A 14,135-nucleotide genomic window follows, 5' to 3' on the forward strand; every position below is an offset into this window, starting at 1 on the left:
GTCCACATTCCACAAGCTACAGAATCAACAATTCAGTACTATCGGGTTGGCCAAAAAGTGCCTTCAGTTTTTAAATAAAAATAAAAGACAGTTTTCATTTTCATCAAGAACTTTATTGAACAACGTATTCACCCTTTTGTTCCACTACCTTCTGCCATTTTACAGGCAACTTCATAATTCCATCTTCCCAAAACTTTTTATCTTTTTGAGCAAAGAACTGTTCCAATTGCCTTTTACAGTCTTTTACAGTCTTGCAGGGAATGGAAATTTTTTCCATTAAGAGAATTTTGTAAAGACCGAAATAAATGGAAATCCAAAGGTGCAATGTCTGGTGAATATGGCGAATGAATCAGAACTTAGGGAGGAGCTCGTAATAGAGGACTCCCTTCTAATCCCACCATATACACAACATTACCTTCTTTGGATGGAGACCGGCCTTGGGTGCTGTTGGAGGTGGTTCATTTCACTTGCCCCATGATTTCTTCTGTTCCGCATTATTGTACAGTATCCTCTTTTCATTTCCTCACAATTTGTTTTAAAAACGGAATGTTTTCATTACATTTAAGTAGAGAATCGCATGTGGAAATATGGTCAAGAAGGTGTTTTTGCTTAACTTATGTGGAACCCAAATATCAAAGCGATGATTTTCACCACTTGATTTGGGTATTTTGAGTATGTCGGCTATCTCCCATGTGGTATCATGCTGATTATTCTCAATTAATGTCTCAGTTTGATCACTATCAACTTCAACTGGTCTACCCGACCGTGGAGCATCTTCCAGCAAGAAATCTCCAGCACGTAACTTCACAAACCACTTTTGACATGTTCGATCAGTCACAGCACCTTCTCCATACACTGCACAAATCTTTTTTTGCATTTTGGTTGCATTCTTTTACCTTTCTTGAAATAATAAAGCATAATATGCCGAAAGTGTTGCTTTTTTTCTTCCATCTTCAGTATTAAAATGGCTACACAAAAATTCACCAATTTTAATGTGTTTTTTTTACATGCACGCTGATATGACAGCTGTTGCATAGTCTAACAAAATTGTTTCGAATGAAGCTAAAGACAACTAAGTGCTACTAGAGCCATCTTACGGAAAAAAACAAATGAACTTTTTTGGCCAACCCAATATTTTGTTTTCCTTGAATGAGTACATTTTTATTCACAAATAGAATTTTAAAGGTGGGAGGACATCAGGTGTTTATTCCTTATTCTACTTATTTTTATTTAGATATAATTGATATTGTTTTCCACAGTGGCTGCACTTATTTACATTTCTTCCAACAGTGCACAAGGATTCCCTGTTCTCCACGTCCTTACCAATGCTTGTTGTTTCTTGTCTTTTTTATAATACCCATTCAACAGGTATGAGGTGATAGCTCATTCTGGTTTTGACTTGAATTTCCCTGATGATTAATGACTTTGAGCACCTTTTCATGGACGTGTTGTCCATCTATATGTTTTCTTTTGAAAAATGTCTACTCAGATCCTCTGCCCATTCTTAAATCACATTGTGTGTATTTTTTGCTAATGAGTTGTAATGAGTTCTTTATATATTTGGTCTTTATATATTTGGATATTACCTTATCAGATACATGGCTTACAAAATTTTCTCCCATTCTGTAGGTTGCCTTTCCAGTTTGTTTATGGTTTCCTTTGCCATGCAGAATCTTTTTTAGTTTGATGTAGTCCCACTTGTCTATTTTTGTTTTGTTGCCTTTGCTTTTGGTGTCAATTCTAAAATATCACCACCAAAACAGCTGTCACGTAGCTTACTGCATATGTTTTTTTCTAAGAGTTTTATGGTTTCAGTCTTACATTCAAGTCTTTAATCTATTTGTAGTTAATTCTTTTGTATGGTGTAAGATAGTGGTCTAATTTCATTCTTTTGCATGTGGCTGTTCAGTTTTCCCAACACCATTAATTGAAGAGTCTGTCCTTTTGTCACTATATATTCTGGGATCCTCTGTCATAAATTAATTAATATGTAGGTTTATTTCTGGACTCTCTATTGTTCCTCAGATCTATGTGTCTGTTTTTAATGCCAATATCATACTTTTTGATTACTATAGCTTTGTACTATAGTTTGAAATCAGGGAGTGTGCCTCCAGGTTTGTTCTTGCTCAAGATAGCTTTAGCTGTCTGAGGTCTTTTGTGGTTCCATACAAAATTTAGGATTGTTTGTTCTATTTCTGTGAAAGACGCCATTGGAATTTTGATAGGGATTGTATTGAATCTTTAGATTGCTTTGTGTTGTATGGATACTTTAACAATATTAAGTCTTCCAATCCATGAGCATGGAATATCTTTCCATTTATTTGTGTCTTCTTCAATTTGTTTTATCAGTGTCTTATAGTTTTTAGTGTACACCTTTTTGGTTAAATTTATTCCTAGGTATTTTATTCTTTTTTGTTAATTTCTCTTTCTGATTGTTTGTTATTAGTAATAGAAAGGCAACAGATTTTTGTTGACATTTATATTGACTTTATATCCTGCAACTTTACTAAATTTGCTTATTCTAATAGGCAGCAGCTTTTAAAATATGAAAATATATATAGTCCTGTGGGACCACAAGCATAAATCCTACTGGCCATCAGAGCCAGGTGATCTGGAGCCATCTTCTGGAAAGCAGTTGCAAAAATTGGGGCATGAGATGAGTGGGCAAGCCCCTTTCCAGGAGATACTGGCAACCTGGAGTGAGGCAGAGGGAAGCACACAGATGGTGTCTGCTTGGCCTCCCTCCCCTACACTTCAGTAGACCTCTAGATGTATGCGAAGTCAGAAGCCTGCCCCTTAGGTTGCAGCTCCAGGACAAGCAAATAGGCCTCTTTCCCATAAGGACTGGAGATGTCTTTCAGTCTGCTGTCTGCACTGTTCCCTGGTGATGGTAACCAGCTAAGAACTATCTCTCCATTTGTTACAGCCCCATGAAACCCATGAATGAAAGCCCCATTTGCTACCAGAGACAGGCAGTCAAGGGGCATCCCCTGGTTGACAGAAAAACTGGGCCACCAGACACGTGTACAAGCTCCCCTCTGGCAGGTACTGTCACTCAGGAGCTCAGCAGAGGGAGAGTAAAAAGAGAGTGCCAGCCTTCTGAAGTCTCTGGAGAGGATTAGAGTTGGCCCTTAGATGTGTGTTTAATAAGCAGCCTGCCCCTCAGGCTGCAGCTATGAAGATGAGCTAATGTAGCACTTTCACAGAAAGACAGGGCACAGCAGTCTCTGGTCTCTTGCTGGGCCCTGGGGATGGTAGCCCGTTAAGAACTCTTTCTCTGTTTGTGACAGTCTCTTGGGAATGAGTGAGTGTAAGCCCCACTGGCCACCAGAGCCAGGCATTCTAGAGGTGTCCCCTGGGCAGCAGCTGCAAAAATTGGGGTACCAGATGAGGGTGAAGTTTCCTTTCCAGGAGATAACATGTGACCTGGAACAAGGCAGAGGGAGCCCACTGTCCTCTGTCCCTGGAGAGTATTTCAATAGGTCCCTAGATGTGTGTTACGTTAGATGCCTGTCTCTCAGGTCCATGCTTTAAGATAAGCATTAAAGCCTCTTTCACAGAAAGTTTGGGTGCTTTTCAGTCAGCCGCCCCTGTGGATGGGCCCTGGCATTGGTCCGTCTGTGGTCCATCCCTCTCAGAAGTGTTTCTGTTTGCTATAATCTTGTGGGTCTCATGGACGTGAGCCTGCTAGCGTCAAAGCTAGATGTTTTCAGTGCTCACCTCTGAGGTGCAGGCCTTAAAAGTTGGGGTGCCCAATGTGGGGTTCAAGCCCTTTGCTCGTCAGGGAGAAGCCTGGGGTTTTGAGTTCTGTTCTGATTGTGGGTTGCCATGCCGTGGCTGGGTTTTATGACAAGATTGTGTCTCAGTTTCCCTTACCTGTTCGATGTGGGCTTTTTTTCTCATTTGCCCAGTGTGTAGGAGTTGCTCAGCTAGTTTTTCGAGTTTTTTCCAGAAGAAATGTTTCCACATGGAGCTGTAAATTCAGTGTGTCCATGTGAGGCGGCAAGTTCAGGATCTTCCTATATTACCCTCTTGAACCAGAACCCAGGATTATTTCATTCAATGAAAATTAAAGACAGAATTGTTTAGAAGTAGCTTTGACTTCACTCAGTTTTGATTTTCAAAAGTAAGGAAAAGGATCAAAGTTGAAATTACTGTGATATTTTCACAGAAAATAAAATTCAAGAGGGCATGACAGAAAATTCCAGGTAATATCCAGTCTTCATAGTGGCTTATTTGTAAGACTAGCTTTACAATGAAATTGTACAAATATGTCAATTTAGTAAAAATTAACTGCAAAATTGTACACCTGTGTTGGAAAAGGAATTTCTTTGGTTTGGATTCTTAGGTTCTCAAGAGTCCTACTCCATGTACTTTCTTTCAGGTGAGGCACTGTGCAATTCAGAAGGATATGGTACCTTCTTTTGCTAAAAGGTGGCACTACCACCTGCTGAAATAGTATTTAAAATCTGCTTTGACTTATGTTCTATGCATGGTTTGCTAAATACTAGCATCCCATTTTTAATCAGTTACAGTGCATTCTTAATTTGAACAACTATCCCTTGGCAATGTTTCCATTCAGTTTGTTGGTATGGAGACCCAGGAAGATGGCCAGTAAATCAAAGAAGTTGAAAATATTTGACCTTATATATGGTGCTCGAGATTTATAACATGGTAGTCCTGTCCCAGTTCAGGCCTCCTCAGCCCTGGCCTGCTAGATTGCAGCAGATTCCTGCCTGTGCATATTTGGGTGTTTCTGGACTTGATGAAATGTGTTTCATAACTTTTAGAGTAATTAAAAATTCAAGTAAATAACAGAACACATCACAACAGACACCAAAGCAAGCAGTTATTGGTTAAGGGAAAAATGCCTAGGAAACAGGCCAATGGAGTTCTAAAATATGAAAGTTTTGATATAAATGCCACTTTAATGATTAAGATGGGGGTTTTCAGAATCAAGAGAAAATTTCCCAAATTAACTTTAAAATAACATAAATCTCCCATATTTTTGGTTACATTAAATAACATCATAATAACTAACGTAAATAATAAAAAAATAAAGATAACAGAAGTGTCCTGAAGTTATTAAGAAGATGCATTTTTTTTCTTCTCACATTTTTCCGATATCATTACCAATGTGAGACACTCTGAAGTTTTAACTATAAAGATGAATTATGATAGTTATCTTGTTTGGAGACATTTCATTCAAAGCTCATATCAACAGCTGCTGGTTAAGCACTGATTATGACTTTAAAGGCACCCCCAAATTAAATAGTTTTTATAGTCAAATAGCAATAATACTTACTGAATGTTTACCACATGCCAGGCTCACTTCCAAGTACTTAACATGCACGTGAACTTAATTTTAATGGTCTGATTATTTAATCCCTATTTTTTCAGATGATAAAAAGGAAGCCAAGAAAAGTTAAATAACTTGCCCAGGTTTACCCAATTAATAAGAGAGAGAGCCAGGGTTTGAACTCAGACTGAATGCCAGGGCCTAGGCCACCCCCACTACTTTCAACTGCTCTCTAAAATAATACATTAAGCAATGACAATGCTAACATCTGTAATATAGATTGCATTATTAAACTCCTTTACACAAGGCACCATGGGTGGTTCTGTAGACAATAAGCGATGTAAAAATGCCCATCACTGTTTGTCCCCTTAAATGCCTTCAAATCTAATGGGTGTTGATAACATAAATAGCTTTGATACAAGATATAATAAGTATCATATATATTGTTTGAAGTTTTTATGTATTTTTATTGAGATATATTTGACATATAACATTAGTTCATGTGTACAACATAATGATTTGCTATTTGTATATATGGCAGAATGGTCACAATAAGTCTAGTTAACATCCATTACCATATAGTTACAAATTTTTTCCTTGTGATGGATTAGAAATTTTAAAATTTACTCTTAGCAACTCCCTAATATGCTACCCAGTGTTATTAACTATAGTCACCATGCTGACTATAGTTAGTTAACTATAGTTAACTGACTATAGTTATTAACTATAGTCACCCATGACTTATTTCATAGCTGGAATTTTGTAGTTTTGACTTTCTTCACCCATTTTGCCCACCCACACACCGCCTCTGGCAACCACCAATCTGTTCTCTGCACCTATGAGCTGAATTTTTTTTTTTTTTAATTCATATACAGGTGGTATCACACGATATTTTTCTTTCTCTGATTTATTTCACCTAGCATAATGTCCTCTTCAGGGTCCATCCATGTTGCCGAAAATGGCAAGATTTCATTGTTTTATGGCTGATATTCCTCTGTGTATGTGTGTATCACGTTTTCTTTATCCATTCATCCATGGATAGACACTTAGGTTGTCTCCCTCTTGGTTATTGTAAATAACGCTGCCATGAACATGAGGGTTTATGTCTTAAGTCAGTTTTTACTTTATTTGGATAAATACCCAGAAGTACAATTTCTGAATCATATGGTAGTTCTATTTTTAATATTTTGGGGAACCTTCATCCTGTTTTCCATAGTGACTGCCCCAATTTACATTCTCACCAATAGGGCACAAGGGTTCCTGTTTCTCCACATCCTTACCAACACTTGTTACTTCTTGTCTTTTGAGAATAGCCATTCTAACAGGTGTGAGGTGATAGCTCATTGTGGTTTTAGTTTGCAGTTCCCTGATACTTAGTGATGTTGGGCAACTTATTATGAACCTGTTGGCCGTCTTTATGTCTTTTTTGGAAAAAATATCTTCATATTCTCAGGCCATTTTGTAATTGGGTTGTTTTTGTGCTATTGAGTTGTATATTTTGGATATTAACTAACCCCACATAAGATATGATTTGCAGTTTTTTTCTCCCATTCCCCAGGCTGCTTTTTCAGTTTGTTGATGGATTCCTTTGCTGTGCAGAAGCAGCTTCTCAGTTTGATGAGGTCCCACTTATTTTTGCTTTTATTGCCTTTGGTTTTGGTGTCAAATCTAAAAAATTATCACCAAGACCAATGTCAAAGAGCTTACTGCCTATGTTTTCTTCTAGGAGTTTTATGGTTTCAGGTCTTACATTCAAGCCCCTAATCCATTTTGGGTTTTATTTTTGTGTGTGGTGTAAGATAATGATCCAGTTTCATTCTTTTGCATGTGCTGTCCAGTTCTCCCAACACCATTTATTGAAGTGACTGTCCTTTCCCCATTGTGTATTCTTGGCTCCTTTGCCATAAATTAATTGACCACATATGCCTGGGTTTATCTTTGGGCTCTCTATTCTGTTTCTTAGATCTATGTGTATGTTTTTATGCCAATACAATACTGCTTTACTCTAGTTTTCTAATATAGTTTCAAATTATGGAGAATGATGTGTACAGCTTTGTTCTATCTTAAGTATTTTTATTCTAAAAATATTATGATTCAGATAAACTCAGAAGGCGAGAGTGGGAATGGTTAAAAGACTACTTAGCCATTTTCTGGAAATAAGGTAGCATTATTTGGAGTTATCTGATAGGCACGAAGTCAGAAGTCATACGTTTGAAACCTTCATCTTGCTCGTTAATTAACCTCTCTGAGCCTTTTTTGATATATCTCACAGTTACTGTTGGCATTCAGTAAGAACATACGCATTTTATAGTATGGATTCTTTGGGGGAAAAGATTGAAACTGAATGAATGAGATGAAGCATGAAAGTATTTTTTTAGAAGGGTACTGAAATAGATGGAAGGGGATTTTAGAAACCAGAAGAGCTTTAGGAACTTTGGGAATGGGAACTAGGACTGTGTGATTGGTTCAGCTGGGGTGCTCGCCCAGTGATTCCCCAGTCCAGGGAGGTGAGCACTGTGACTGGCAGCCCTATCAGAACCATGCCGTTCCCAAGAGGGTGGACTGAAGAACAGATGCCAGTTGATCTAAAAAAGAGACCACAGGGCTTCCCTGGTGGCGCAGTGGTTGAGAGTCCGCCTGCCGATGCAGGGGACCCGGGTTCGTGCCCCGGTCCGGGAAGATCCCACATGCCGCGGAGCAGCTGGGCCCATGAGCCATGGCCGCTGAGCCTGCGCGTGCGGAGCCTGTGCTCCGCAAGGGAGAGGCCACAACAGTGAGAGGCCCGTGTACCCCGAAAAAGTAAAAATAATAAAAATAAAAAAGAGACCACAAACAAAAGTGCTAAGAAATAAAAATAACATTAACAGACCGGAATGAACATTTCCCATGTTCCAGGTATTGTTTTAAGCATATTTCAGGTAGTATGTAGTACAATACTTGAAGGAAAGCCCAGGCTATGCACAAAGTATTATTAGAATGTGAGGGAGAGAGAGGGGACGTAGTGAAGTGGGCTCAGATGATGAAGAGCCTGGAATGGAAGGCTAAGATAGATTTCACTTTATTGACAAGTCAGAGCCAATGCACAGAAAATAACGCAGCCAGAGTTCTAGATTAGGATAAGTAACCTGGATTAAAGAAGGGAGAAACTGGAAGTGGGGAATGTAATAAGCCATTTTAAATGGAAGTTAAGCAAAGACCTGAATTCAGTAGGTGGTAGTGGGAATGGAAAAGAGAAAACAAACAAAAAAACACGTGTGAGGCACTGGGAAAGTAGACTTGTGAGCAAATGGTGACTTATATGGCTGAAAAATTCCCCACTGAGGGATTAAATGAATGACAGTGCAATGGCAAAGTCAGAGGGTGAGAACTTGCTGACAGGGAAAATGATGAATTTGGTTTTCACCTACTGAATTGGAGCAGGCAGTCACTTCTCAGAAGGGGATATCAAGCAGGCAATTCCAAATGTGGCACCACATCTCGTGAGGAAACTTGGGGCAGGGAAGACTCAAGCTTCTGGAGTAGATGAAATTGCGTAAGGGTAACACAGAGAAAGAAGAAATGAACACACGATAGACTGATACTTAAATGCTAATGCAAAACATGTATTAGCCAACAGGTTTATAAAATTTTAAAAATTCAAATTTATTAGGTTTTATTAGTAACACAATTACACAGACTAAAGTTCAGGAATTCATCAATTATGGTCACCAATATGTGCTTCTTGTGGCGTTTTAAACTTATTTCTCATGATTCAAATTGATTTACAGGATAGTTGAACTTCATACATAGCTTCATAATATGAATACAACAGGTCTTCCATCCATAAAATTAATGAAAACATATCTTTCATCAAAGGCACATGAATCTAAACTAAGACATTTGAAGAATTTTGTTAAGAAACTTTTGAATTTCTCTACATTACAAAGAAGAAAAACAAATCCCCAAAATGAAACGGTTATACACACACGCGCGCGCACACACACAACCACTAAGAGACTTCAACAAAATGACAGCACACAACTAAATTTAGAAACTACTTACCCATGAAGCTTACTGAAAGACTAACTTTTTCAAGATGAGTAAAAAAGAGAAGTAGGGTATGGAATGCTGTTCACTTTGCTGAAACAAGGTCATAGAGACACACCATGAATAATTAAAAATGACTATCAAAATTCAGTATCTAGCAGAAATGTAACACTTACTTGAGGATACACACAATCACTGACTTAATTAAATCCTGTTACTCATTTTCTAAGTGTAATTGCCCATTTCATTCTCAGAAATAATAGCCCAGTTTAAAAAGAAATAATACCAACTCAAGCAAGTGGAGGAAATTTGAATAATCTAAGGGAAAAAAGTAATTTTAAGATAGCGTGATAATTAAACTTGAAACTAGTTACTTACTTACATATATGAATTTAAAGCTTGCATTTTATCATCAGCAGAATATTCAAAGATCCTTCTTGTTATCTTCTAAACAAGGAGCTATCACGTATAGTAGGTACAAGGGATTTCCCAAAGGAAATACGCAAATGAATGTCTCAAAATTCATTATGCTAACTTATTTTTTACCCACAAAAATGCTCTCACACCCACCTAAACTTAGTTATAAATAAAAATGTAGTTATTTAAAGTGTATAAAAATCTGGCATCACCTTTAAGGCAATGCATGAATACCATCCAAATATTAAAATTCAAAGTGAAAACAAACCAACCGAATAAAAATTAAGAATTTATAATAAGTCTGTAAGTATATCCTCAAAAATCTGAAATTTGTTTTCAAACCAAATCTAATGTAGAATCAGATTAGCATGCATTCTTAAAAGAAAAACTGAAATGCATACAATGTTTAACTGATCCAAAGGCAGGTATACTCCTCCACTTCAAGAACGTTTCAATAAAACACATTAAATTTAAAGAACAAATCATGTTATTAAAATAGTCTGTGCAATGTTTGTACAAATATCATTTTTATGATTACAAGTATACATATAATCAAGACAAGGGCTGCAATGTGTCCTAATATTAATTATTGTTCTTAAAAATTTACAGGACATGAACATAAATAAAGCTGTTCAAAACTGGCAAACATAATAGTCTTTCAGTACAAAGTACTTAATATTTCTGTTATTTCCCAAGCCATCACGCTAAAATCATAAGTTGCCACTCTTAATACCTAAAAATAATGTGGAAAACTAAAGTCATAAATACATGTATACATACATTTGCATATTTACACTTACACAGAAGTCATCAATACACTAGAGTCCAGCTTTAACACTGCCCTTAGTTTCACACTGCAGGACCACCTCTCACATTTAAGAAAGGACCTTCCATTACTTCCAGTTAAAAAAAACAACAAAAAAACCCCAATTTTGGTCAGGTCCCAGATGCACTTCCCATATACTACATTCTGTGTTGCTGCAAGACTCTAGTGTAGAGAGATCCACATATAAGTACTCATTTGGTTTGAAAATGCATTTTACCATTTACTGCAAAACTCAGAAGAGACCACAATCTTTTAGATTATTTTTTATGATGACATCTGTTACAGCATCAAAGACAAACTGCACATTCTTGGTATCTGTGGCACATGTGAAGTGGGTGTATATTTCCTTCGTGTCCTTTCTTTTATTGAGGTCTTCAAACTGACATTGAATATATGCAGCTGCCTCTTCGTATGTGTTTGAGCCTGATATGGGAAAAGGAAAGAAACATAAGGTGAAGTTAAAATGAGTTTAAAATGAGTATACCACTAAGCAACATGGACCTTAAAATACTGAAATGTTTCTTATGTGTAAAATATGTGGACTCTATAATCATCTTTGCCCTTCGAGAATAAGATAAACTATTTCTTCTAAGTGAAAAATACCCAATGTTAATCACCCTGTAATAACTATAAGTTACCCTGAAAAACAAAAAACAAAAAGCACGGTATTCCATGTTCCCCATGATCTTTGTTCCTGCCTCAATCTCCAATTGTCAGAGTCCCTTTTTTTCTAACCCCTTATACTCTACATCCTAACATGGTGGCAGCACACTATTTCACTTCTAAGCCTAGTGGCTGGATCAAGAAATGTTGGCCGATGCTGATCGGTATTTTTTATTCCCCTTCCTATATATACATTAATTAGCATTTCTCAATTTTTGTATTCAAAAACTGTACAAGGGTCTACAATGTGGTTTATGCCTATGAGGTTACAAAAAAGTGAATGACACACTTCTGCTTTCAGGTGACTGACTGAAGACTCCTGGGTACAACACTTTGATACTTGGCAGTATCTAAAGATAATCACACATACTCTGTGACCCAAGAGTTCAGTTTTCCAGGTGTGTCCTTGACAGAACTATATACATACGTGCACCAGAAAACATATAAAGACTGTTAACAGCAGAACTTCTACTTTAGGAAACAACCCCAAAGTTCATTAACTGTAGACTGGCTACTAAATCCTGGTATATATTCATACAATGAGCTGCCATAGAGAAATGAGAATAAAAGAACTACTGCTTACACAAAATACTATAGATGAGCTTCATAAACATACTGTTGAACAAATGAAAGCAGACACAAAACAGTATATGCTGTAAACAACTGATGTTTAGAAAACAAGTTTGGAAACAATCAAAATTAATCGATGAAGACAGAAGTCATAATAGTGGTTAACTCTTTGTGTGAGTAGGTGGGTGGATGGAAGTTGATCAGTTAAGACTGGGGAGGGGCATGACAGGGTTTCTGGGGACCTGGCAATGTTCTATTTCTTGACCTGAATGGTGCATATTATCAGTGTTTTCACTTTTGAAAATTCAGTAAGTTTCACATTTGTGCTAAGTATGTGTATCTATATTACTGTATCTATATAGTTTATATATGTATACATATGATACTTCAATAAAATGTTCCTTTGAAAAAAGCTGTTAATTCTGTCTCTTGCAGTAATAACACAAAATTTTATGCCTGGATTTCTAGGTCCTGTTACCCAGCCTGCTTGGTAAAGCCATTCTAAGACCCTCTGTTCCACATCTGAGGCTCATTCCATGTCAGGAGGAAACATGTATTCAAAGTACCACCTGTGTTACTGCAGTACTTTCCCTCCCCTGTACGTCACCTGCTGTTTTCATAGCTTGGCTACTCTGAGTAATGCTGCAATGAACAGAGAGGTGCATGTATCTTTTCCAGAAAGTGTTTTCATTTTCTTCAAATAACTACCCAGAAGTGGAATTGCTGAATCATATGGTAGTTCTATTTTTAATTTATTGAGGAATCTCCATATTGTTTTCCATAATGGCTGCACCAATTTACATTCCCAGCAATAGGGTACAAGGGTTCCCGTTTTTCTACAACTTTACCAATGTTTGGCATTTCTTTATGATGACGGCCATTCTAATGGCTGTGAGGTGATAGCTCATTGTGGTTTTGATTTGCGTTTCCCTGATTGTTAGTGATGTTGAGCACCTTTTCATGGACATGTTGGCCACTGGTATGTCTTCTTTGGAAAAATGTCTATTCAGATCTTCTGCCCATTTTAATAGTGAAATTGTGTTTTTGTTACTGACTTGTATGAGTTCTTTATACAGCTGGCCCTCTGTATCTGTGGGTTTATAACCAGCAAATATGGAGGACCAACTGTACTATGCCATTTTATGTAAGGGACTTGAGCATCCATAGATTTTGGTATCTATGGCAGGTCCTGAAACCAGTCTCCCAAGGATACTGAGGGATGACTGTACATTTTGGATATTAACCCCTCATGAGATAAATGTTTGTTTTGCAAATATTTTCTCCCATTCCTTAGGCTGCATTTTTATTTTGTTGATGGTTTCCTTTGCTGTGCAGAAGCTTTTTAGTTTGATGATATCACCCAACTTGTTTATTTTTGCTTTTGTTGCCTTTGCTTTTGGTGTCAAACTTAAAAAAAAAATCACGACTGTCAAGCCTACTGCCTGTGTTTTCTTCTAGGAGTTTTATGGTTTCAGGTCTTACGTTCAAGGGTTTGAGGTCTCACGTTCGAGTCTTTAATCTGTTTGGGTTTATTTTTGTGTATGGTGGAGAAAGCAGTCCAGTTTCATTCTTTAGCATGTGGCTGTCCAGTTTTCCTAACACCATTTACTGAAGAGACTTCTTTCCCCGTTGTATATTCTTGGGTCATCTGTCATAAATTACTTGATCATATATATACATGGGTTTACTTCTGGGCTCTCTATTCTGTTCCTCAGATACATGTGTCTGTTTTTTATGCCAGTACCACACTGTTTTCATTACTCTAGCTGTGTAATATAGTTGGAAATTAGGGTGCACAGTGCCTCCAGCTTTGTTCTTCTTTCTCAAGATTGCTTTAGCTTTTGGAGTCTTTTGTGATTCAGAATTTTAGGACTACTCTCTTTCTGTGAAAAATGCCATTAGAATTTTGAAAGGGATTGCACTGACTCTGTTAGACAACTTTAGGTAGTATGGACCTTTTTAACAATATTAATATTCCTCCAATCCATGGGCATGGAATATCTTTCCATTTATGTGTATTTTCTTCAATTTCTTTCATCTATGTTTTAGTTTTCAGTGTACAGGCCTTTCCTCTCCTCGGTTAAATTTATTCCTAGAAATTTTGTTCTTTTAATGCAACCGTAAATCTGACTGTTTGTTTTTCTTATAGTTCATTACTAGTGTTACAGATTTTTGTATACTGATTTTGTATCATGCAACTTTACTAAATTCACTGATTATGCGTTTTTTTTGTGAATCTGAGATTTTCTATGTATAATACCATGTCTTGTGCAAATAGTGACAGTTTTACTTCTTGCTTTCTGATTTGGATGCCTTTTCTTTTTCTTGCTTAAA

The 14,135-nt window shown here is 37.1% G+C and overlaps 1 protein-coding gene across 2 annotated transcripts in view; it reads right to left on the minus strand.

The window, feature by feature from the left end:
* Positions 1-9,324: 9,324 nt before the first annotated feature.
* Positions 9,325-14,135, minus strand: part of GNAI1 (G protein subunit alpha i1) — a 90,457-nt gene continuing 85,646 nt past the window's right edge. Inside the window, exon 9 of one of the 2 annotated variants that reach the window (XM_007467041.1) lies at positions 9,325-10,991. In XM_007467041.1, the coding sequence (XP_007467103.1) occupies positions 10,801-10,991 (191 nt within the window). In that variant the 3' untranslated portion in view covers positions 9,325-10,800. The remainder of the gene's footprint in view (positions 10,992-14,135) is intronic. The other variant, XM_007467040.1, reaches the window with a different exon arrangement.

This window comes from Lipotes vexillifer, unplaced genomic scaffold, assembly GCF_000442215.2.
Source record: "Lipotes vexillifer unplaced genomic scaffold, Lipotes_vexillifer_v1.1 scaffold247, whole genome shotgun sequence".
Classification (NCBI taxonomy): domain Eukaryota; kingdom Metazoa; phylum Chordata; class Mammalia; order Artiodactyla; family Lipotidae; genus Lipotes; species Lipotes vexillifer.